The sequence below is a fragment of the Peromyscus maniculatus genome, chromosome 5 (genome assembly GCF_049852395.1).
Source record: "Peromyscus maniculatus bairdii isolate BWxNUB_F1_BW_parent chromosome 5, HU_Pman_BW_mat_3.1, whole genome shotgun sequence".
Classification (NCBI taxonomy): Eukaryota; Metazoa; Chordata; class Mammalia; order Rodentia; family Cricetidae; genus Peromyscus; species Peromyscus maniculatus.
In genome coordinates this window covers 116,844,936-116,872,168 of record NC_134856.1, presented here as the reverse complement: position 1 = coordinate 116,872,168, position 27,233 = coordinate 116,844,936, and the positions used below count along the sequence as shown (strand labels likewise).

The following is a 27,233-nucleotide window of genomic DNA, read 5'->3' as shown; positions in this document are numbered from 1 at the left end:
AAGTATGTAGGAGGATATACTTAAGGCCTATGAAATAGTATACTATTTCATATAAGGAACTTAATGTTCAAGCATTGATGGAATTAGATATGAGAATGTGGAAAGTACTACACTGGGATCCTGCAGACACAGGAAGATTCCCTTACATACAAATTGGTGACTATATAGTTATCACTAATAGTGGTAGGCCACCTCTCAAATTTGCCATATTCAATGGTCTTTCAGCAACTCAGTTAAATCTCTTGAATCATATTTTGTATGAAGTACTTTTGTTTATTTGTTTTTCAATCTAAACATAGAACTTTGCTATTGTAATTTATACCTTCATTATGACACTTGACCCTTCATTCACTAACTAATTATTAGGTACCTCCCATTGTCTGAACTCGGCTCCTGACTGAGGATATAGAGATAAATAAAACTTACTCTTTGCCCCAGAGATGCTCACAGTAAGTTCAGTGTATAGACTGATATGTTCACTGAAAACAGTATGGTAGCATTGGATCAGTGAGGGGATGAACTGGCCATTACAGAAACAGAAAGGCAGCATAGCCCAACTTGAAAAGGAATTGAAGTTGGCTGACCCAAGCATAGAGGGTTAGCAAGAAGTCACTGGTTAAAAGAGGTGGGAGCAGAGAGGACAAGTGTGAACACCAGTGTCACTGGTGGCAGACCTAAGTCCTGAGAGACATGTCTTGCAAATATCACAGAGTACACTCTGAGAAGCCTGGAGTGCTCCAGGACAGTGACCCCACATGACCTGATGCAGTTACAAGCACTGGTGAAGTCAAATAGAGGAGGCTGCAGCCAGTGTTAGACAGATTGTTTTTTTCTTTATGGGGACACTCAAAAATTATCAAAAGGACATATACAAGCCAATGACATGATGGTTTGTTGTTATCAAGTATTATACACTAGTGATAATTATATATGCTATACTTTCATACTATTGGCAGTACAGTGGGTGTTCACACCAGCATCACCACAATTATGGGAGTAACATGTGGCAGTACAGTGACATCATCATGGCTACCATGTCAGTAGACCTCAGTATTGTGGAGCTTGGGGGACATCAGTGTATATGCAGTTGGCATTGACTTGGGTGTCTGATACAGCACTCGTCACTCTTTTGATATGAGTGTTAACTTCATCTTCAGCCCTCTCCCTTCTCTCACTTTTCTTTCTCTAATTATGCATTATATGTGTTGGTGTTATTAATCTGCCTGTTAATATTCGTCAGTTCTCATTGACTTGATTGATCTGTTCTCAGTAATTATTTGTTTTATTTAATAAATGGCTGCTGCCACATTCAGTGCTATTAATGTATTACCCTTATATTTTAGTCTTTTGTTCCAAGGTAGTCTTTGAAGTGTGTTTAATTCTCCATTTAGCTTGGTTTATTCAGTTGTTTATATTATCAATTCATTATAGATGGTGAACATCACTCTTTACTATGCTCATTTAATGACTTCTTATGGTTTTTTCTGTCTATTCATACAACCATTTTCATTAAATAATCATCTCTCTCCCCCATCCAATGACTAAGTAAGAAACATCCTGTTTTACCAGAAACTATTTCTATAGGCAGAAATGTCTCATCTAAAACTATCTTTACCTTTGACTAATCAAAAGGCAAAAAAAAAAAAAAAAGCAAGTACTTCCTTATAGACAGATTGGTGGTGGACACAGCCATTGATCCCAGGGCTGTCCAGTCATCCTTCATTAGTTCAGCAACTTGTTACTGAGCACTCAAGTGACATGGAGTTTGGAGACAGCACAGATGGAGCTGGTGCAGCACTGTGCTGCACCTCCAGGCTTGAATACTGACAGACCTAGTGAAGATGTCATTGTCTGTTTATTGGCTCTGCGATTGACCTGGGAAGGAAGGAAAGCCCCAGTAGGTGAACAATAGCCCCTTTAACTAGCAGCCTTCTGTGAGTAGTGCTCTACCCACCCACAGTTTTTCAACTGCAGCCAGCCTCTGCATCTGACTTGGTCTTTGAGTCATCCCTGTACCTACTACCACATCAGACCTGCCACACAAAACTGCTATGAACATTCATTCATCCAGGACTCCTCCCTAACCTCAGTTGCTTACAGTCTCCCTGGATCCTTCTCGGGCACATCTCCCTACCCTTGGCTCACCCCTTAGCCATTCCACCCTGACTTCTCACCTAGATATCTGCTCCTGTATGCTGCTATTCTTCCCCTATATGCCTGTTCTCCTCTCTGTGAGGTTTCTAAACTGCACTGGCAACCTCTTCATCTGTGTGGTGTACACCTAGCTAAATGTAGCCACCAGATAATTTCAGTTAAGACCTCATGAGAAGCAGAAGAGATCTGAATTGGAACCCAAAACTCCAGTTCCTCTCCCCTTTATTTAAATGAATCTGTGTAGCTTTTGGAAGTTAACTCATGGAAAATTCTAATGTCACTTGTCTCCCCTCTCTCCTTCTGTTCTTCGGTCAGAGCAAACTCCTTGCGTGTTCTTATGGTAAAGTTGCCTTTATGTGATCACATACTGATCCCTACATTTTGTACGTCCTCCTTCCTTTAGCCAATCCCTGACATCATTTAGAATTCTGCTATAGAACATTTCAGAGGGAGCTCTGCAGCCTCCCACTGCACTCTGCTCCTTTTACTAAAAAGTCATAGCTCTAGGTCTTGTCCTTCCTCTTGGAATAAAGATCCAAACCCTTCCCTACTTAGGCCTGGGCTCCCTGCTTTTTTCCTTTGTGTCATTTCACCTTCCCACTTAAGGATACCTATAACCATAGCCTTTTCCCAGGCTCATGGCCAGGCTGTTCTCAGTTCTGGACTATCCTGGCTAGTTTTATGTCAACCTGACACGAGTCATCTGAGAGGAGAGAACCTCAATTGAAAAAATGACCCTACCTGATTGTCCTGTGGGCAAGTCTATGGGGCATTTTCTTGATTCCTATAGAAGGGCCCAGATCCCTATGGGTGTTGCTACTCCTAGCCTGTGGTCCTGGGCACCATAAAAAGCAGACTGAGCAAGCCATGAGGAGCAAGCCAATAAGCATGTTCGTTCATTACTTCTGCATCAGCTCCTGCCTCCTAGTTTCTCCCTTGAGTTCCTGCCCTAAGACCCCTCAGTAATGGAGTGTGACCTAAGAATTGTAAGGTGGAATAAACCCATTCCTCCCCAACTTGCTTATGGTTGTGGTGTTTTACAACAGTAGCAACCCTAAGACACGGGTCTTCCGTACTCACCTCCCACTTAGCCTGGCCCAGCAGCAGTGTTCATTCCTAGCCCAGTGCATGCCTCCATGGGAACACACCAGCGGAGGTCTGACATTATCTACATTTCCTTTTCTAGTCTGATGGCAGGTTCAGGATGTCAAGGCCTGGGTGTATGTGTTCACCATCCCCCCAGCATACACAGGTACTTGAGGAACAGACACAGGACATTATAGCAACCTATGAATTCTTCTTATGATGCTGTCCCTGACTTTCAGACACTGTGCAACCTTCTGCCATATTATTTCTCCCTAACAGTACCTTTCCACTAGAATATCACCTTTCAGATTGTAAAGACCATGTCAACTTTGAGTTGAGCATCAGCATTTTCTTTGAGCTAGTGTGGTGGAGTGTTTAGAGCCCAGGAACATTTTGTATTTCTTCATTATCACTTATCCAAATATAGAGGTATCTCATGGAATTTTAAGATAGGATTCAGATTTCTTTTCCCAGAAATCCATTTTAAAATAGGATTCAGATTTCTTTTCCCAGAAGATCTTCCTGAAAATGAAATCAGCATGATTTCCTTTTTATTGGGATTTGTATAATGTATGTGCAGGCCAGCAAAGTACTAACATATAATCATAGCAATAACAGTTTCCAAGCCAGCATTATTGACCTTGGAGGGGAACATTAGTAGGACATGGGTTACAGCAGAAGGAGAGTGTCTCTTGTGGCCAACACCACCCTGACACACTCCATCTCCTTAGAGCTGCATTTCTGTTGCTATGCTCCATGCCATGAAGGCACCACATGGACTCAGTGTGACACATCCTTCACTGCAGCCTGCAGTCAGCACATAATTGCCTTTTGCCTCCTGGTTTGAATGCCTGCCTATGTAAACTGATGCTTTGTGTATGGTGGTAGAGGCACATTCCACTCACCTGTGCATGTGGGGCCCAGAAGTCAACTTTGAGTGCCTTCCTCTAGACTTTCCATCTAATTTCGTATATTTATTCATTTATTTTGAGGTGGTTGTTTTGAAACAGGATCTCATTGTGTAGCTCTAGCTGGCCTGGAACTCACAGAGATCCATCGGCCTCTGCCTCCCTAGTACTGGTAGTAAAGGCACTGATACCACCTTACTAATTAAAATAAGATCTCTCTCTCTCTCTCTCTCTCTCTCTCTCTCTCTCTCTCTCTCTCTCTCTCTCTCTCTCTCTCTCTCTCTCTGTCTCTCTGAATTTAGAGCTCATTGTTTTTGCTAGACTGGTTCCAGCAAGTCCCAAGGATCCACCACCAGAAGACCCAGCGCTGGAATTACTGGGACAGACCACCATGTTTGGCTTTTATGTGGGAGCTGGGGATCTGAACTCAAGTTGATGCTCACACAACAGGCACAATACTGTCTGACTGAGCTCCCTAGCCCCATACTGCCAATTTTAACTGTCCATCACATTGCCATTGTCACTGTGGCTTTCTCAGTACCTCATGCTACCTAGACATAAGACACTTACTGATTCTATGCCTGAAGCCAGTACAGAAATGCTCACCCAGTCTCAGGGACCTGGGCTTGGGACTGAGTCTTCCTGTGTTCTTATTGACCTGACCAGCTGTCCCAGACAGTGGTCTCTCTCCCCCTTTCTCAACATTCCTACTGCATACCTTTAGCTTACCTTTCAATGAGTCCTTTAGAGTTGGTCTGTCTCCTGAATGAGGGGCAAAAATGGCATGCCAATAGGATTTGTGCTTTATTTAAACTAAATTCAGGAAGTAAGATGTGTTGGAAATATACTTCCTTAGACATCATTTCCTGGAGCTAGAGTGTAGTTTAGTGGTAGGGCATGTGCTTAGCATGTGCAACCCCCTCCCTGAAAAAAATCCTTCTGTTGTAAAAAGTGAAAGTCGGTGGGGATGGGTGCGGCAGGCTGCAAGAATATGTAATAGAGATTCAGCTGTATGTGATAAAAAAAAAAAAAAAAAAAAAAAAAAAAAAACTACCTAGAAAGGTCAGGAGTCCTTCTAGAGGAAGTCAATTATCAAGGAATATTTGGTGTTATTTGACTTTTAATATATCAGTTGTTTCCTACTATCAATGTCTTGTGCACCCATAACTCCTGGGGGCGGGGCAATGATGGAGAGGAAAGTAGCTCAGCCTAAGGAGAAAGCAGGAGGGTTAGAGTAGCGCGGTGGCCTGAGGAGAAAACAGGAAGGAAAAGTTTTTGCAGTTGTAGGCGAATTTGAATCAGGTCAAGAGAATAGGAGAGGAAGGAAAGATGGGAGATGGAGGAATGGAGGACAGATATGGACAAAGATGAGATCGATAGCAGAAGACCTTAGTTAGGGCTATGAGAGGACAGGAAAATAAAATGAAAGAATCTAATGTACATAGATTCTTTTCCGTCAGATTACCCCATTGCCGGCTGTAGCATCTCCCCTAGCACTCTGGGAGAAACCTTCTCAGGGCAGGCCCCTGGGGAAATTTCGATAGGTTGAGGTATACCCTAAATATTGAGACAGCTCAGATGATAGACAAATCTGATGTGAGAAGATGAGTCCTTGTCCTTCACAGTGTCTTACTCTGATGATGGTGCACACTTTATTAAGACACTGCCATCTGTTTCCTCGACAGTTTTCAAAGATCAGAAGAACCAGCCTCTAAGATAAAGTGTGGAAAATATGCTTCCTTCTTGTAATTAATTAGAAAACTGAAATGCAGAAGCTGCTTCTTGTTTCCTAACTGCTATCACACACAGGCACCTGGCAATAGTAGCATTACCGTAGTAATTAATGTTAGTCTACAACCTCGAGAAAGGGAATTGCTACCCTACAGTCTCCTGACCCTAGGGAGTAAGTATGAATCTAATGCTGCTGTTTGCCAATGTTCTCTATTTTTTTTCCTCCTTTAGAATAGAGGGAAGAGATAACACCTTGCAGTGCAGCCTGTTTGAATTTCATAATTCTATAAATTCATTTGTCAGCCTTGGAAAAAATATGTTTCAGATATTTTTACTTACTCTCTATAGTCATTGCCATGTACAAGGCCTGCCTGCCTTCCTCTGCCTCTTGGGATGTGTTTCTCTGTGAAAGAGACACACTGACATGGTACCCTGGGTGGATGAGAACAAATCTGAATAACCCTACTCTGGAGCCATGTTTACTTTCCATGAACTCTTTCTGTGCAGTTTTCCCCGAGTGTTCATGGGTTACATGAACGCATCTTAGAATACCAAAATCTCCAGATGCTTAAGACCCTTATATAATATAAATTGTGTAAATGCTACAGAAATTGGGATCACTACATTTTTGAGGGGTAACAAAGAAACTGTGTACATGTTCGATCCATGCACTATTTTGCTTTTGTTTTGTTTGCTTTGTTTTTTGTTTGTTTTTGTTCTTCTCATACAGTTTTGGTAGTGGTTGGTTGAATCTTTGGATATAGAACTTTGTAGATATGGAGGGCTGGCCGTACTTATTACCCCTTGACTTCTAAAGTACAGGTGAGAATTTAGACTCTCCAGTTGTTATTCCCTAAATAATTTTACTTTTTAACCTTATCTTGGCCTTGCTCACAGAGCTAAGACCTATATTGACCATAGAACCACTCCTAGAAGTTCACAGCCCATCTGTGGGAGAGTCAAGCCCCTGCACACTGTCGTCGGGGACATTTCAGCTCTGGATCTTCCCTCCCTAGACAGCTCTTCCTGCATTCACCCTTTTGAGAGGGTAAAGCATAATTAAAAGCTGTCATTTCATAGTTGATATTTTAATAGATGTTGCTCCCAGCTGCTCTTCTGGTGTAAGTTCCTAAGTAAATGTTTTGAATTGTGTATGAATACCCTATGGCAATATTATCACAAAGAGTGCACTTTTATAGATTGAAAATAAATTAGCTTGGTTACATTGCCATATTCCAAAATACAAGCAGAGGAGTGGGAGTAGTGTTAATGAAAAATATTTCTGCATTTTAGTTGTAATGGGAGACCAAGAAGTGGACAGATAAGGGACAAGATCTTAGCAGAGAAAGAATGAATAAAATGTGTGTGGTTTAGAAAAGCAAGTCAAAGCTGGGAAAGTTATATGCTGGAGGAGGGACATGTTCAGTGGCAGAATACTGGCCACATCTGCCTTGGCAGAACCCTGTGGACTTCTGAAGGGTTTCTGCTAGTGGCCTGGTTTTACCTCACTGGAGAGAAGCATTTCCAGACCACTGCCTACAGCCTCTGCCTGACTGGCTCCAGCAGTGTGCACTTCCTCTGTGCTGAGGTACTGAGCTTCTCTGCAGAAGCTCTCTCTACTTGTGCTGGGTTCTGTCTGTATAGGGATGGTGAAGATGTCTCAGAGGAACTGTATCCAAAGAACCTCAGAACAGAAAGCCAGGTTTGGTTGGAACATGGCCTTCCTCTCCAAGACCCTCTAGCATTTTAAAAACATGCGTGGCCTATGCTTTGGGGATGCTGGCATGGGATGAGCTCTACAGCCTCTCCCTTGCTGCTCTCATCCTCCTCACTCCACCACAGTCTGGCTTAACAGTCCTCATATTACGTTTGTCTTGGGCTCAATTGGTATAATGTCATCTTCTGGCACTTCCTCATAAGACAAATAGGCCCCCCTGTCTTATGGCCACCCCATGTAATGGCTCTTCTCCTCTCCTGCCTCTTTATCTTTGACAATGGAGGCCCCAGAATTCCATTTCTCCCTTCTGACATTCTCCCACATTCACCTTAGTAACTGTGGCTTCCACCCTGTGTGTCTTGGTGATTCCCACTAGTTAATCCTTATCTCTCCTGAACCACATCCTATTCTTTCCAAGGTCCTCCTGGGCATTTCTGGGTGTGTTATCAACATCTCAAGTTGAGCAGACCTGAACTCTAATGCCGCAACCCACCTAATCTGTTGCACCTTCCAAGCAAGCTTGGCCCTCTTTTCTTCATCATGGTCCAGATATTCATTGCTTAAACTGGAAGTCATATTGATTTCTCCTGACTTTGTATAAGTCATAAGGTTTTTATTTCCCATGGAATTGCTCTTACATACTCCATTTACTGGCTGTCTTTGTGTCCTCACAATGGTGGTCTTTGTTAGCCATCAGGTTTTATCTGGTTTTGTACAATTTCTATACATCACTCTGTACCAGCTCTTGGTTGTGTCAGGCATCCTCCATGCTGCAACCAAGATGTCTTGCTCTGTCCCCAGTCTAACTTTAAAAAGAAGCATAAAGGGTTAACAGAAGCACAGTTCTTCCCAAAAGAGCTAAAATTTGTCAAGACAATTGAGTAGGCTCTATTTAAATGAATACAAGACAAGGCAGCTCCAGTAAATAGCATGGGACTGGAGATAACTTATGTCCAAGATGGTGCTCTGTTTGTCTATAGGAAATATGTTGGATTTGCTTATAAAATTTGGAATTCTAATGGATTAGTTTTCTCCTACTAGGAATATTAAGGATTAACCCAAGGCCAAAATTTGAATTTCTTATCTCATAAGAGCTATAGCAAATAAATAGGATCATAAAATTAATGTCGTATTGTTCTTCAAATATCTGTATTCACTTCACTACTCTCACTGAATTAAATTACTTAAATTATTTGTTTATAAAGGGGAAAACAAGTCAACTTAGTTGAATAAAATATGGATTATTTACAAAACCCTTGAACTTTCTTTTAAATACTTAAAAATATGCTTGTTGTCTTAACCTATGTATCTCATGTATAGGAGTTTGGAAAATCACTGATGTCTCATTAAAAACAAACCCTCTAATAAGGAAAGAATTCTATGCATCCATATAGACTTAGCCTGCAGAATGCATCTTGAATATTCTTAGTTTTCCTTAACATTGTCATATGCTATGTTGGAATAAACTTCCTTGGATCTGCTTTAGAATCTTACCATCATTTCATTTTATTCCAAATTCTCATCAAGAACTTCCATTGCTAGGGATATGGTGGTGTGATTTTTATAGCTCTTATGAGGCCCTAAATTAAATTCCGTAGCACTGAAAGAGAAAAAAATAAACAAGAAAAATTTGAAACACCTATCTTTTCTCACATAAAACTGGAGTTAATTTTGTTCTTGGTTTATCTTAATTTACTTTTTCTTAAATAAAGAATCTAAACGGCCGGGCGGTGGTGGCGCACGCCTTTAATCCCAGCACTCGGGAAGCAGAGGCAGGCGGATCTCTGTGAGTTCGAGGCCAGCCTGGGCTACCAAGTGAGTCCCAGGAAAGGCGCAAAGCTACACAGAGAAACCCTGTCTCAAAAAACAAAAAAAAAAACAAAAAAAACAAAAAAAAAAAAAAAGAATCTAAACGAGGTATCAGAATTGTATAGAAGTATTTTAAATAAAAACATCTAGAAAATAAGGAAAGGAAAGGAAACCAAAGACCTGGGATGAGGTTTGCAAGCATGCAGGCTGCTTAGAAGACAGAACAGTTGACACCAGGATCAACATGTCTGGTGTGGCTCAAAGCTTCCCAGGAGCAACTGCAAGAAACAGTGATACTTGGTTATGTGAGTTAGTTATTACAATGTAGAAACAGCCAGTTGCTAACAGGAATTGCATCTCTTTCTCTTACAGTTTTTTCTTTGAAGGTCAGTATCCTCAGCAGAAAAATAGGCAGAAGGCGCGTAAAAGCAGAGTGCTTTCTGGGAAATAAGTGAAGAGAGTTTTATCATCGCACCAACTAAAATGCTGGAATTGCACTGGGGGATACAGTTTTCTGAGACTGCCATCATGCATGAGGTCCCCTCATCAACTAAAGCAACTATTCAGCAGATGACCGGCAGTCTGAAAATTCTTGGTGTCCTGTGATATTGGCTAATGGCACACCACAGTAATGAATCAGTTTGCAAGGAACCAAGCTGCAAGCCCCTAGTATAACCCACAGATAAAGCTTGGAATATATAGAGGAATGCATAGAGGGTGTGCCTTTTTAGTAGTACTCCACAAATAACATTCTCTTTGGTGTAAATTTTGACATGTTCCAAATAGCAGAGCCTAGACTTAGCTGAAGGCCAATGCTTTACCTTATTCCTGAGAACTTATGGACAGAAGACTAGAGACCCCTAAGGACTGCACACCTTCCAGTTCCATACCATAGAGGTTTTATTTAAGGGACTATTGTAGTGGGCCATCTATAGTGAGGTTTTTGTTTCATTGTTAACTTAAGTTTTTTTTTTTTAATTATTTAGGATCATGAAGTAAACCAAAAAATAAACCCATGTATAACTCAATAGTTTGAGCTAGAGGCCAAGAAATAAAATTTTTATGGTTATGTCATAATTATTTCATAACCTCATCAAATAGCACCACCAACTAGGAACCAAGTGTTGTGGGATAATCTTGTACCCTGTGAAGATATGTCTCTGCCAAGGCATCTTCTGATTGGTTTAATAAAGAGCTGAATGACTAATAGCTAAGCAGGAGAAGATAAGCAGAACTTCCAGAGAAGTTCTAAGTATGTGGCCTGCCACTGAGCTGAGCACAGCCCCACCCTCAGTATTCAAGAGCTAAGAGAACAGATACCAGGTTGTCCCCTGCAGCCCTTTCAAAGCTAAGACACTGGAGACACTCATCTAGACTTGAACCATACTCTGTAGTCTTCAAACACTCCAGGCCCAGAGCCTGTATTTACTCTCTGCCATCCTGAAAGTACATGGGCTTACTATATCCCTGAAGTATTTTGTGCAGATAAGATTTACAGTTTGGTTTATTGGTTTCACTTTTGGAGGTTTCTTTTGTTTTGGATTATTCTGCTATTTGGCCTTAAAGAAGGAAGGGGAGGTTTTTCCTGCATTTTGCCACTGTATAAACTATACTTGATAATACACTAAGCTTGAGTAGATCACTTATACTCTCCCTTTTTCTCCTTCCTTAGTCATTTCTTATTAGTGCCTGTTGTTGGTGAGTAATGGCAATAAAAACGACAAAAGGGAAGGCATTTCAACTTGTAGGCTATTTTAATTAATTTTTCAAGTTCATTGACCAAGGGAGATTTCCATTGCTCATTACATTGTTTTTTCTCTAATAAAGTAGAAACTCCAGAATTCACTGCAGAGTCTGTTGTAGGTATTTATTCTCCATAAATTTGAAATACCTTAAAGATCATGTCTAAGGTTGGCTGGCACACACTATAATTCTGAAATAAAATATAATATTCTGTAGCCCAAAATTTAGTTCTATTACATAATGAAAGGTTAAGGTTTCTTCTCTGGTACTGTGTCAAGCTCTCTTCTCTTGGAGGTGGAGGTAGAGGCAGGAAATCTCATTCTTAGCCATAGAGCCTTTATGGCAAAATACTTGAAAAAGAAATGCAGCCAATTACTAAAGAAACATTTATGTAGACATAAAGAAATTACCAGAATGTTCTGCTTATTCCCTCACAAGGGCAGCTCACAGGACTCTGCAAATGAAACCTGGGTTCTTCTCTTAGTCTGGGGACACATGACAAGGGAACCATGGATCTTAGCCACAACTACCACCTCTGGGATTACAGCTTTCACAGTACTGTAAGTCTAAACCTCAAGGCAAATGAGACAGGGCCCTGCACCTCTCCACCTGGTCTGTATTTCTGGCTGAAAGCATGGCAAACCCCTTTCAAGGGTAACCTTTACTGTGATCACTTGGTTAACATTTTGAGAAATGGTGTTGGGCACAAAGTGTCAGTGACTGATAGTAGAACCAAGTGATAATGAGAAATTGAAGTTTGAAGAAATTCAGTGCTTTTAAGCATTGTGAAGGATGCCAAGACCTAAATGTACCTCAACTGTTCCCCTAGGGACAAGGATGATCACTTGCTACAAGAGGTGTACTTCCTCATTTTCTGCTAGCCCATTAATTTTTTAAAACATAATGTTATTTTCAAGTATCCCCATAGACCCTTACCCAAATTTTTCAGTTCTAGGAAATTGTTAAATTATATTGTTCTGAATATACTTTGGTTGGCACATAGTTTTTCATATTTGCTCAACAATTTTATTGTTTCATTAATTTACTGTAACTTTTTAGAGGTTGGGTTTGTTTGCTTGTTCATTTGTTTATTGAATGTTTAGATTAGTACTTGAATCTTCCAAAAGGAACTTGAGTGACTATGGAGGGGCAACATTTGTAGCTTCTTCTCTTGAGCTGTGGAGAGACTCTCCTTTGCCCTGGTGTGATATCTGCTGTCAAAACTGCATTTAGGTGTTACTGTCCTGTTGTAGAGTATTACTTTAAGATGTGTTACATTTGTTTATGCTGTGGAACATTTGCTTTAATAATGCAAAGATGTGTTGCATTCCTTTATGTTGCATTTATTTAACTATGTTAAGCTGTGTTACTGCACCTGATGATCTAATAAAGAGCTGAATGACCATTAGCAATGCAGGAGAAAAGATAGGCAGAGCTGGCAGGCAGAGAGAATATATAGAAGGAGAAATCTGTGAGGAGAAGGAGTAAGAGCAAGAGAACAAGGAAAGGAGGATGCTAGGGGCCAGCCACCCAGCCAGCCACTGAGTAAGAGTGAAATTAAGATACACAGAAGAAAAGGAAAAAGCCCAGAGGCAAAAAGGTAGATGGGATAATTAGTTAAGAAAAGCTGGCAAAAAACAAGCCAAGCTAATGCCAGTCATTTATAATTAAGAATAAGCCTCTGTGTGTGATTTTTTATTATTTTTTTCAATTTATTAAAAAAATAAATAATATTTATTATTATTTGGGAACTGGGTGGCAGGCCAAAGAGCCAAGTGAGCAAAACAGTCAACAACACTGTCCACCCGTATTCACCTGTGCAGCTGAACACACCTGTCATTCTCATCAGCAGAACTTGGCAAGTTCTGAAGTATAGTCACACTGATCCTGAAATAATTATTTTAAACCTTGTTTTTCAAACCTCCAAACTTCCTCAATTTTTTTCTTGTAATTTTTTTCCTGATATATAAGCCAGATACTATAGCATTTAAAAACAAAAACAAAAAACAAAACTGTCTTAACTAATTTCATCTGACCATTTTAATTTCTAATTTTAAATATATTGTTTTCTATTTTCTCGTAGGGACACTACTATTTTGTTTTTTAGAATGTAATAAGGAAGTACTTAATTTGTTGAATTTAGTATGTATTAACAAACATATTTGAGTCATTAATTTTCATGTAAGTATGGCTTTCACTATGTTCCAAAGATTTCACATTCTGTATTTTTATTGTTGAAGACATTTTCTTAATTGTGTTAATGAATTTCTTTCTAGTCCTAATTGTTATTCATGAATGTGCTTCCAGAGTTAGGGCTTTTGCTACTCTGTTTTTACTAGATTGTGATGGTGTTGCTCCTAGGAATGTCACTGTTAGAATCCCCAGAAATGATCATATCCACTCTCTAGAAAGATTGCCTTATCTCATGTGCATCTTCTAGCTTTCCATCTGCCTTCTGACACCTCTGTCTCCCATTCTCTTTGTAGATCCTGCCATGTCTACTCCTCTGTATTGGTAGGACATCTTCAGGGCTCCATCCAAGGCCAGCTTCTCTTTGACATCTACTGTTTTCACTGGGAAAACTCTTCTGGCTCTGTGGTTGCCTCACACTTTGTGTCAATAAACTAGATTTACCACCAGCCTATCTGAGCTCTGAAGCCCTATTTTTGGAACGCTGTCGGACACAGTACCTGTTGTCCCAATGTTTGTAGTGTGTCTAGGATCTTGGACCTCTGGGAAGATTATAAGAAACTGATCATTGGCCGGGCGGTGGTGGCGCACGCCTTTAATCCCAGCACTCGGGAGGCAGAGCCAGGCAGATCTCTGTGAGTTCGAGGCCAGCCTGGGCTACCAAGTGAGTTCCAGGAAAGGCGCAAAGCTACGCAGAGAAACCCTGTCTCGAAAAACCAAAAAAAAAAAAAAAAAAAAAAAAGAAACTGATCATTGATTGCAGATAAAAAGCTGCTTGCCTAAAGGGACAGAATAGAAAGGAGCAAATTTTCACTTCACACTTTTAGACCTGTGACTTCTTTTGAAAATATTTCTCTCAAAAGCATAGTGTCTTAGTTTATATAGCCACTTCTGCAGTGTTGAACATGTATTTTTTTCTATTTGTACTGCATACATATCTGTAATGAACATTATGCATATAACTTCTTCCAGGTTACTTCCATGGCATAGGTCCACAAAGGTGGATTTTGCAGGTTAAACTTGAGTTATTACCCATTATTATGCTGCAGTACTAGCTGTTATTCCCAGCAGAGTGACTAGTTCCTTGACTTTTTCTAAATATGTTGTTAACTAAAGACCAGAAAAGTGGTGCTTTGTTTGAGTGTGTATTGGATGATGCCTGGGGCTGGCCATTCATACACCTCTGTCTCTGTAAATTCAGTCTCTGTGTACTCACCTGTAAAGTATTGTTCCATGGTTTTAGTCATTGATTTACTGTGGTCTTTGTCTTTTGGTTGGCTTAATACGTGGTGTTTATTCAAGTAGGATATTAATCCCCTATCATATTTGTTTGTAACTTAGGTCTTTAGATATGAGTGGAGTTTGCCCCCCCCCCAAAATAAAAAACTCCAACAAAAGAACACTTTATATACACAGAGCTAGCTAGCTTCAAGCAAAGAACTGATGAAAAGGCATGTCTTCCCACATGGCTGGTGAATGGTCCATATAGAAGGTGCTAGAAGGACTGAAAGAGTGGCCCCGAGTCTTTTAATAAACCATTTGACCCTAATCTCCAGACAGTGGAAAACAATGAGAGAATTCTGAACCGAGAAGTATAGTAGAATTTATTCACAGCCACACCAGAACTCAGAAATTTTGCATTGGTCCTCAAAGTGTATTTTCTTGTGGTAATTTAACCACCTCACTCTACAACCCTTCAGTTGTCATTGCTTCCTTTTGAAACAATTAAACTCAGTTATTTCACTTACTTGTGGTGCTATATCAACTGCTCTTTCCCTCTAAGGCTCTCAGCCACTTGTCTTTGTAGGACAGGCTCAACACTTGAACTGTTTGTAGGAGCACTTGACAGTGTTGAGAGTGGAGATGACCTTTTTAAGCTTTTCCATGCCAGAATGTTTTTATAAAGCTTTCAAATGAGTAACAGCTTGGCTTGGCTTAGCCAGGCACATATCAAATAGTGGGTAGTTTATTAACCTCGGGTGGCATGACTTAGGATTGAAAGATAATCACCTGAGTTCAGAGCGCGCTGCTGCCACACACTGAGTCATATATCTCTGAGTGACAGTGTGTGAGGCTTGAATAAGAAAAGGCATATCCGGTGCTCTACACCTCATGGTATTGTACCCCGACTGTTAATGCTTTAACCTTTTGGACTGTCATGTGACGAGCAGCAGCCTTTCTCTTTAGGGGTTAAAAATGCACATCTGAGCACATCTCTGTGTCCCATTCACTATCATCTACTTTGAGTTCTTTCTCCTTTAAATGTATTGTTTTTTCCAACCTTTGAGTTAGGGGTTGAAGTAAATGTCTTAGCATTATGCCCTAGTTGTTAAATCTTGGTGAGTCCTGTCAGGTTTTTACACTCAACTCGGGGACATTCCCTTTCATTGTAATCAATTTCCTAAGCAATTTGGTTTGTTCACCCTCAGTATTCGTGTTTGTTCCTCTGCCTTATTCTGGGCCTATTTTTTTTTCTTATGTATGTCTTACTAACTTTCTTTGGCCTTAGCGTCATGAGTGCTGGTATTAAAGGTATGCACCACTATACTCATCTAAAACTTGTGGTAATTTTTTACATTACAAAAATAAATTAAAAGGGGGAAGGGGTTAAAAACAGAATGAGGCAGGATTAAAATAACTGGTGGTTAGTCCTCCTACAAATTGAGGGGCTATCTAGATTGTGTTGACCTTCCCCTAACTGATCATTTGAAGTTTAGGCACATTACTGGGAAAGAAATTGCCCGTGCAAAAGCATCTCTGTGGTTCTGAGCCAGTGAAGTATCTTTTCTTAGAAACAAAAAAGAGAAGGACACCATCATGTTGTCATTTCAAAGGTGTGTCTAGGTGTAGAGCTGAGATTTTTGACTATGTGTGTATGGTATCGAGGAAAGTGGCTCACAAATTCCACAGTGCATGTATGGAACTCAGAGGGCAACATTGTGGAATTGGTTCTCTCTTTCCACTTTTATGTGAATTCCAGGACTCAAACTCAGATTGCCAGACTTGAATGGCAAATACCTTTACACACTGAGCCATCTCACCAGCTGGCTTTTAACATGTTGAGTTCTGAGATATAGAGCTAAATTTCCTTAGGTAAGGCCTTGGAAAGCTGAGGAGATGTAAAAAAAAAAAAAAAAAAAAAAAAAAAAAAGTGTAGAGCCAAATATTCTGAGCTCAACCTTGAGCTTAATTGATATAAATTATAGAGCACCTTGAGCAACTCTCCTATTTTCTTAAACTTCGGAAAAAAAACTTTACTTACATTTATTTCCATTCTGTGCAGTACTCTTTTTTTTTTTTTTTTTTTTTTTTGGTTTTTCGAGACAGGGTTTCTCTGTGTAGCTTTGCGCCTTTCCTGGGACTCACTTGGTAGCCCGGCTGGCCTCAAACTCACAGAGATCCGCCTGGCTCTGCCTCCCGAGTGCTGGGATTAAAGGCGTGCGCCACCACCGCCTGGCTTGCAGTACTCTTTTTTATAAACGGAAGCTTTTCTCTGTCCTGCCCCGTCCCGCAGCCACTTCCCAAATTATCACACAGAGGCTTATATTAATAATAAATGTTTGGCTGATGGCTGAGGCTTATTACTAATTATCTCTTACATTTCAATTAACCCATTTCTATTAATCTATGCATTACCATATGGCCCATGGCTTACTGGTCCTTTGGCATCTTGCTCTTTGGGCAGCTGACTTTCATCTCTCCAAACTCTGCCCTTCTCCTTGTATCTCCATTTGGATTTCCCTACCCAGCCTTATTCTGCCTTGCTATAAACCAAATCAGCTTTTATTATCAACCAGTGAGAGCAACATACATTCACAATGTACAGAAGGGTCCTCCCACAGCACTTTTTCTTTTTGGTATTCTGAACCAGTTACCTGTTCTGGGGAGAAAAAAAAATAAGGGCATTGATGGCTACTATAGGCTGTGGTGTTCTTACACAAGCTTGTGATGAATTGTGAATGAAGAATTAAAGCAATGAATGAGGGATGCAGGCAGAGCTCAGTAGTCAAGCACATGCTTTGCCTGATTTAGAGCACCAGCCACAAGAAAAACATGACACCTGGAAATCAGTCTTGTTACATGTGGATTGAAATATTAGAATTAAGCCAGGCAGTGATGGCGCATGACTTTAATCCCAGCACTCGGGAGGCAGAGGCAGGTGGATCTCTAAGTTTGCGGCCAGCCAGGTCTACCGAGCGAGTTCCAAGACAGCTAGGACTACATGGAGAAATCCTGTTGTGAACACACACACACCCCAAAAAAGAAAATTTATTAGAAAGAATGGTGATACATTCATATAATCTCATCATTCCTGAGGAGGATTGCAAGTTCTAGGCCAGCCAGGCCTACATAGCAAAACCCTGTCTCAAAAAGAAAAGCAGAATTAAAATATTTTATGCCATTTCTATTTTCCTTATGCATAAAAAAGTAGGTGCTTTGGAGGAGAAAGTTGGTGTGGTAAGAAACAGAGACACTGTGTCATAAAAGTACACCAGAGATGGCCATGGGCCTGCTTACCCAGCCGTCATCTAATGAGCAGGAATTAGAAGGCTGGTCACTGTCCTTGTAGATGCATATGAAATGCATCATTTGTCCTCAGAATTCGTGATTGTCTCTGCACAGTAAAGGTTCAATTATCCATATTAATGGAGGGAAGCCAGACATGCATAACTCCAAAGAGCCAGTAATCTAAGGAGCATTTTAGCAGCAATTTGCCTTTGTATGTAACTTGTTTGGGATAGACTTATTTTCCTAAATCTGCTTGCTTAGCCATCCTAGAACAGACAAGCAAAGATCAAATTGGGTTATCTGTAGGAGAATATTTTACAGTTAATTCTAGAGGGAAAAAAAAGCTTTGAATTCATTCAAAAGCAGAACCTCATACCTGCTGACATCTTCTCTTTTTTTCTCTGAATTCATTAGAATGTATGCTGTCAGGAGGATAAGAGATGCCTTCCGAGAAAATAAGAATGTAAAGGATCCTGTAGAAATTCAAGCCCTGGTGAATAAAGCCAAAAGAGACCTTGAAATAATCCGTAGACAGGTAAGATGGGTCGTTGACAGACTGCTTTTCATTGTGCATCTTCAGCTTTGACATTCCCTCCTTGATTGGACATCACTGCTTTCGTGTTTGTGATTTCCACCACAGAGTGGTGAGGCACTGTCCTCTTTTCTAATGCAGACATGCCAGGATGAACTATCCTATCACCAGATTCAAGGACATCCTACAGGAGAATACCAGCTTTCCAGGACTTCCAGAGCCTGGTTCATCTGGGAAACAGAGCTCTCCTATTTTACTAAAGTTGATGTCTTGAGAATGAGAAACCGGGAGTTGGGGAAAACTGCTTTTGAAACCAAGTGTCTTTAGGATGTACATGGATGGCTATGTGACTTATATCAAAGCACAAATATATCCTCCTTTTTCTCGTTTTTCTCACCAGAATTTAAGATGAATAGAATGGGCTATAAGCATGACCTATGTTACCATGTGGAAGGTGTGTTTGCAGATACAGGATACAGAGCACATCTGTTGACATGCTGACCTGCATTGTCCCCCAAGAGGTCTTTCTGATTTCATTGTGCTCAGTGTCAGGAGTCACTATGACTCAGACTTCTTGTTCTAGAGCTTTGTAAGGTGCGTCTCTCACACATGGAAGCATGGTCTCCTGCCTAGTGTGGTAGTGTGAAATGTCCGTCTTCTGAAGTAATTGAAGTATCAAAGACTGATATAGTCTTCTATTGATTGGTTTTCTGCACTAAACTTCCCATTCACTTTTCTTTAAATTAGCACAGCTCCATTTCTGTTTTTACCTGTTTTCTCTCTTATAGCAAATTTGTTTATGCAGTATAGAGGGGATACATTTCCAAAGTTCTGTTGTATTCTGGAATGGGATTTGTGAGCCCCCTACTTAGGAGAGTCCTGCTTGGCCAACAATCAGTCCTCTGATTCAGTCTTTCCCTGACTCTTTTCACAATTGTCTCAAAATAGAATTTAAACAAAAAAAATGATATTTAAGAAACGAGATTTGCATTTTGTGTCAAGATTAAACCTGTTTCTGTTGCCTACATAATGGAGCACTCTCTTCTAGAGTAGCATCAAGCCGAGCAGTGGTGGCCCATGCCTTTAATCCCAGCACTGGGAAGGCAGAGCCAGGTGGATCTCTGAGATTGAAGCCACCCTAGTCTACAGAGCAAGAGCCAGGACAGGCACCAAAAACTACACAGAGAAACTCTGTCTCGAAAAATAAAAAAAAATAAAAATAAAAGAATAGCATTAAACTCTGATAATCCTCTGAGTCCCGCACTTGTCTAGTCAGAATAATCGAGCCACATTTGGATGTGCCTAGGAAATGATCATCAGCTAAAGGCCTGAAAAGGTAATAATGTCACCAGGAAAAGGCCCAGTCTGCACATTTACATATATAGGTGAGAACTACAGATACATATGTCACTTGGAAAACTCTAGGCCAATGGCACTTTCCAATCTCTGGTGATTGGATCATTTCATGGAAGCCTCTAGTGGTAGAATTTAGGAAGATAAGCAGCTTGAGTATGTATATTATATAAATGCACAATGATTCGGGTCTTTGGCACTTTCTCTGTGCAGAAATTGGCAAGCATGATCAGAACACAAACTACAATGGAAAGGGGACCTATAAGTAATCTCTGCCACCATTTCTCATGTCTAATCTTTAATTGTCTGTATTACCTCTTGGTTTAAAATGCTAAAACTATTCCAGGGCTGGGGTCATGGCTTAATGGTAGAACACTTGCCAACTGTGGTCAGAGATCTTTAGTTCTAGCCCCAAAACTGCAAAGAGAAAACAAACCAAAATATAAAAAGACTAGACAGACTATGGGTCAGTCAACATTCCCAATAAATTTACACTGAGAACAGGCTGGGACATCAGGAGAAATGGACTTTGAGCAAGGTGGTGATGCCCACCTCAGGACAGCCTGGTGACTGTACTTTCCTTCTGAAAGATGCACACTGCCTTCTTTCGAGGTTTCCATGGTTACCTAGTAGAGCCACATGTTCCCATCTTAGAGAGGCCTGACTAAGGCAGCATACTCACTACACTGGAAAACTTAGCCAGTTATACCTGAGCAAGCAGCTAATTCTGTTTACTTCCCTTTCATGTCAAATCTTTCTGTATCCAAGTACCCCATTCACCACAGTAGAATACTCGCTGAGCCAACTTGCTACAAGCTGGCATAAGCTGGCCTTACAGCAAAGGCCTAAAGTAAGAGAGGAAACTAGATTGTCACACTATCTGTGCATTAGCCATTGTCACTGCTGTCAAATTCCTCAGTGTGCCCCCTGGGTTCTGTTCACACACTAGAGTGGTCTTTTTCCAAAGAAAGGATCAGATTGAGTCACTGTCCTGCTGAAGTCCCCCCAGAGGCTTCAAAGAAGCAGCTTGACAGTAAAACAAGAAATTCTCAAGAGATCCTCAGAGGCCCTTCACTGCTCTCATCCCCATCACCTTCACTGTTCACACCATTGCTGGTCCTGGTGCACAACCAGCCTTCACCCCCTCTTCCCAGAGGAATCCAGCCAGACTCCCGAGGTATGGTTTTCCTCTTTAGCCACGCTGTTTAAAACAGCTATTTGCCCTTATTCCTCAGAGCACTTATCAATACCTTAAATAGTAGTACTCAGAGCCTTATCTGTTTTGTCCCACCCCATGAGGACAGGATCTGACCTGTGTCATAGTCACTGCTTCCACAAGAGCCTATCTGCATTAAGTCCAGACTTGGCCTACCATGTGTATGACTTAACCCCTCAGTGCCTGGTGGCAAATACAAGTCGGGATAGTGGCGTTGTAGCAAGCATCAAATAAGGTAATATATGAAAAGCCCCTGAAATGATAGTAGTGCATGGCAAGTATGTCCATTCTTTTGTTGTTTTTTTGTTTGGTTTGGTTTGGTTTGGTTTGGTTTGGTTTGGTTTTTGGTTTTTCAACACAGGGTTTCTCTGTGTAGTTTTGGTGCCTGTCCTAGATCTCATTCTGTAGACCAGGCTGGCTCTGCCTCCTGAGTGCTGAGATTAAAGGCACACACCACCACTACCTAAGTATGTCTATTCTTACCTACCATGTAAAGAACAGGCTCACATAGAACTGACTTCCAGTGTTCGTTAACTAAATGAAAATGTGCAGTTTGTCCCAAGATCACCTCAGGCAAAGGATCTGTGCTATCAAAATGGCAATGTATTCAACGGAACCCAAAACACCTAGAACTTACTTTTAGAAAGCCTGAATTGTGGAAGAATGGGAGAGAGCTTGTGAACTGTGGTCGTTTTCCTATCAAACCTTTTACTGGAGCTGGTGGACCTCAGACACCCACAGGTTGTATATCAATTCAGTCACAGTTCCTCCCAGTTCTTTGAAGCAGAAGCCATGAACACCAGCCCAGCTGTCAGATACTCTGATTCTAAAGGCAACACCCCAGCTGAAATTCCCCCCACCTCCTATGATGTAACCTGCTACCCTACTTGCTAGTCACCCGTCTTGTGGCAGCTTCCTGTCACTTCAGTCATCCTGGGGTTTATGAGACCACTAAAAGCCCAGTAAGATTTTGCAATTTTTTTTTTTTTTTTTTTTTTTTTTTTGGTTTTGCGAGACAGGGTTTCTCTGTGTAGCTTTGCGCCTTTCCTGGAACTCACTTGGTAATCCAGGCTGGCCTCGAACTCACAGAGATCCGCCTGGCTCTGCCTCCCGCGTGCTGGGATTAAAGGCGTGCGCCACCACCGCCCGGCCAGATTTTGCAATTTTTAAAGAATTCTCCCAAACAAAAACCAAGGTTCCAGGACAGCTGAACCTTGTTTTTTCCAAGGACAAAGGGCCAAATGTGAGCTCATATCTTCTCAGTCTTTAGCAAGCTCAGAAATTCAAGGGCATTATTAGCTTTCGAGTCAGTAGAACATAATAGATAAAAGTCATATTGCCTTTTTGTTCCAAGAACGATAAGCATATCACTTACCTAGCTCAGCCTCTTCTCAGGTCATTCCCTCTTCCTCCACACTCTTCATGTGTAGGATATTGAATCTTCATTGTGGCAACCCTGAGGGATTCAAGGCAGCACCAGCATTTCTTAACCTTCACATAGCTGTAAGGATCATTCTCTTTTCAGGAAGAAATGAGAATTATTTTTCTTTCATGGTGAACAAGTCAGCCTCTTGCTTCCTCTCCATAATTATGGCCCCACCTCTACTTGTTTTGTCTTTAACATTCTTGGGCCAGCTTGCTCCCTGAAAATTGCGGTCTGGTGTGCCAGTCTCAAATCTCTTAGCTATATGCACGTGTATCAGGGCCAGCAAATACATTCCTCACCTTCTGCTAAACTACCATTCTAGCCATATAAGATGATGCTGGAAAGACACACTGGCCTAAGCAGTACATATTGGCTTCTCTACCAAAAGCAAGTTCTGGAGTAGGCCTCACTAAACCTGCCTTCCCTGTTTGCTTTTAGGGAAGGTTAGAAATGTTGGGTGAGATTTAGGGTATGTACCAGATAGAGCCAGGCAGTGAAGGTGGACTGTGGATGGGCCAGAGTGAGGAGATCATAGGAAGCCTGGGCAGCAAAGAATTTCCCACAATTTCTAATTCAGGCAAGAAGCAAGAAAGTCAGCCAGATTCTGTCTTGGGTCTTTCCATGCTAAAGGGATTCCAGAATTCCTTCTGGTACTACTTATAAGGCATTAACTGCCATTGCTATCACTTAATCATCCCGATTGATTATAGTCTGCAGTTTGCCACACTCATTGGTGGGTTTTCTTTTGTTGTTTGTTTTTTAGACAGCGTCTCAATATATAACCCAGGCTAGCTTCAGACTCCCAGATGTTAGAATTATAGGTGTGTGCCACCACACCTAGCTGCCCCTTCTTTTATGGGAACATAATATGGAGTACCTTGGTATGGGATATTATTTGCCTTATACTAGCCCTTGCTACTCTGGGTGGCAAAATAACTCCAGCATCTCTAGTACTTGGGGCCTTCTTTACTATGGCAATCATGGAGAGCATGTGTTCACCAAAGAGGAATTAGTTTCTAAGTATTGTGAATTAAAGTTATGACCTTTATTCTATATCTGGGCAAGACAGAAGAGACTATTGGGAGTGGACACAGTGATGAGCAGTAAGCCAGGCTTAGGGGTCTATGTTGATAATATTCATTTGGACACATGCATACGATCATGATTTCAGGAATTTCCAGCCAAGTCTTGACTGACGGCACCTCTGCTTGAAACTTAGAAAAATGAATTCATCTAAAAAAAAAATCATCCCATGGTTTCAGAAATGTTCACCTCAATCCGAAGAACCTTAACACTTCTGCATGAAAACAATGTGAAGGAAGCTTGAGTTCTTTTCTACCTATGTCATGCTAAGTCATTAGAGTGAGATGACTCTCCAGTTCTGGATTCTCATAGAACAGAAAACCTTCATAAGAAAAGTTGGTTAGGGTGCAGTGTTGGAGAGAATGTCTTTCACAAACCTTTTATGTAATATGGTAAACAGAGTAAGTTTGTGACTTGTAGAAAAGGAAAATTGTTCTGTATTGAGATGTTTCCAGCCACTAGATTCAACACACTGCTAAATTTAGCACTAAAATTATATCAGAAAGTATTTGGTAATCCTATCAAAGACAAGAGCTTACAAAAATGTAAATTGGGGCCGGGTGGTGGTGGTGCACGCCTTTAATCCCAGCACTTGGGAGGCAGAGCCAGGCGGATCTCTGTGAGTTCGAGGCCAGCCTGGACTACCAAGTGAGTCCCAGGAGAGGCGCAAAGCTACACAGAGAAACCCTGTCTTGAAAAACCAAAAAAAAAAAAAAATGTAAATTGATAGAAAGACAGCTACAAGAAAAACACAGTTTCTCTTATTACCCAAGTATTAGTATGAAGGAATACATTAGTACTACTGTTTGCAGCTGTACATGAGGTAAAGTGGATATGTTCTGATTCCAGATAATGTCAGAGTTCAGCATGATAACAATGTTGGCATCAGCTTTCCAAGAGTCATTACTTTCTGCTCCAGTGTTTCTTCTTAAACTTGCTTTCTTTAACTGTGCAGCTCAACTGTGCAGTGGAAGGGTTAGAATTATGAAGCTATTGTGGAAGCCATTAAGAGCAGACAGAAGGTGCTACATTAAAGATACAGGGGGGTGGAGTTTGGTTGTTCTGAGCACATATACATACAAGGTGAAGTATTTTCAGTATTTATTAGTATGCACTTAATACTAAAAGCAAATTAAGTTGCTCAATTTATGAGTATTTTGAGTGGTAGTAGATGAATTTCAAACCTTACATGTTTCTACTTTCATTGCTGTTTTGTTGCTGTTTCTAAAGACCATTCATGAGAAATGTTCACCAGGAGCTCTGAGTGTGCTACTGTGAAATGAGCAGCTGGTAACTTAGACAGCCTCTGACCTATCTGCACTAGTACCCTCGGTGGTAATGAGAGCCAGAATAAAGGTGAAATCTACCTATTAATTCTCATCCCTACAGAACACCTGTGCAAAGGGTAGGATTATTTTAGGTTCTGCAGGAGCAAAGATAGTGCAACCTGTATCTTTCATATGCATACATTTAGCTGAAGTACCATTTTAGTGTTTGGAGAATTTCAAAAGCATACTTAGCTGTGGTTTTGGTAGACTAAAGGAAGGTTAGTTCCTACATTAGGGATATTTGGAACACATTAAAAGAATTTTATACTGTCTAGAAAAGTTAGAAGCTACCCAAATTTCTATTGGCAGATGGATAGATATATGGCCTGTACCTACAGTGGAATATGAGTCATCCCTGCTAAACGTAAATACACCTTGAGAGTAGGATGCCTAGTGAAATAAGCCAGACGTGAAAGCACAGCTGCTGCATGATTACATGTGTGAAGTACTAGTCAGAGTCATAGAAACAGAGATAGAATGGTTACCATGGGCACAAAAGAGGAGTTGTTCAGTGGTACACAATTTTGATTTCAGAAGATGAAAAATGGTCTAGAGATCTTACTGACAAAAATCTGAACATAGTTAACACTATTAAACTATATACTTGAAATGGTTAGGATGAAAATTTTATGTGAGGTGTTTTTCACAATTAAAAATGCCCCCAAAGTAAATTTCAGCTAGCCATTTAATTTTAATTAGAAAGAGTAAAATCAAATGTTTTATGTACATGTATTTGAGAATAGGAAGCTAAAGTCATCTGAAGCTTGAACTAGTGGATTTATATCTATGAGTCTTCAGTTTGCTTGTTGAAACAATTATACTCCAATTTCTAAAACTGTTTCCCGTTCTCAGCTCCCATGATTCTCATAAACATCTGTCCCCTCCATCTCTGTAGAAACTACTGATACATTTTCAAGTAAACTTATCTGTGCTGAGATCTCACTGATCATAATTCACAAAGAACTTAATTCTACTGAGTTTAGACTGTAGACGAGCCAAGTCATACACCAATATTTATTCATCATAAATTTCAAAATCTTGTCTTGGTATGATGCTTCTGCTACCAGGATATTGAATTATTTCTCTCATGTTGCCAGCACCTCTGTTTTTAGCCTTCTTTTATTCCTGAGAAGAATCTTAGCAGGACTGGAGCAAATATGACCACACTGTTTTCTTGCCAGAAAATGAAACAGTAGTTAAAGAACAATATAATTTGCAGGCAAGAGAAAGAATAAATGTTTTCCCAAGCCCCTCCTGAATGACAACACTGATTTCTTCTTGGTTCTGTCCCCTTGTTCCTTGTTCCTGTACCCTGGCTGGCTTCTCAACTATGTTAAACGCATCTGCTACTTCAGTCAAAAGCATTGTGTATTTTTCAATTCTGCATGCATACTGTCTTTCCTTTCATATTTATTGAGCACCTGCCCCATGCTGCATAATTGATAAGCTCTTTGAAAATAGACTTGAGATGGATTTTGAGGTCCATCAGAACATTGTAGAAGTTCTTTTTCATCAGGGTTCTTCTCAGATCTAGATCTTTTCAATTCCTTCATTTAATACAACAGAAGCAAAGTTTAAAATCCTATCCTGATTGATGGAGAATGGCTCAGCCATTAAGAGCATTGACTGCTCTTGGAAAAAGCCCAAATTCCATTTCCAGCACCTGCATAGATGTTCACAACGTATGTTAACTCCAGTGCCAGGGAATCTGATGCCCTCTTCTGGCCCATGTGGGCACCAGGCATGCACATAGTACAGACATAAATGCAGGGAAAACATCCATCCATGTAAAATAAAAATCTTTTTTTTTTTTAATCCTACCCTGGCAACACTTTCCCCTATGCCTAGATAGATCAACTGAGATTAGCTCCGAGGATCGATCTTCACTTAAAAAGTGATAATAAAACAGTCAGCAGCAGAGGAGATGGCCACACTCTGTCTTGGACTTCAATAAAAAGCCTCACAAATGCAGCATGAATTTATATACAGTGACCAGAATTGCACCCAAAATGAAACCTTGGATATATGGAGCTTTACGTATGAATAAAATATTCCTTAGTCCCCTGTTGAAGTTTAAGAAAACAGAGCAACAAGAAGAGTTGTTTAGTTTTATAGCTTGCCCTATAGTGAACATTCCCCCCTCCATTTGTTTAGTATATAGCTCCTCTAAAACTATAAAAATATCTCTTCAGTGAGAATTTAGACAAATTTTCTGCCTCCCTGCTTTCTGTAGGAATTTCTGGTTAAGCCTGAAGTCTGAGACAATGGTCTTCCCACTCAGCATTCCTGCAAAGGACATACTTCTCATCTGATTGCAGGTTGCCTGTATGCTAGATTTCTCCAAAGTGGACATGTGTAAAACAAGATTGCCTTTCCGGTCTAGAAGAAGCCTGCTTTCTTGTACAGTGGTAGTTCTTTAGCACATTCCACAGAGAACTATATAGATGC

The 27,233-nt window shown here is 40.6% G+C and overlaps 1 protein-coding gene across 1 annotated transcript in view; it reads left to right on the top strand.

Annotated features, from left to right (window-relative positions):
• Nucleotides 1-27,233, top strand: part of Lyrm4 (LYR motif containing 4) — a 130,127-nt gene that overhangs the window by 8,910 nt on the left and 93,984 nt on the right. The window contains exon 2 of the mRNA XM_006972766.4: nucleotides 18,262-18,382. Within this exon, the coding sequence (XP_006972828.1) occupies nucleotides 18,262-18,382 (121 nt within the window). The remainder of the gene's footprint in view (nucleotides 1-18,261; nucleotides 18,383-27,233) is intronic.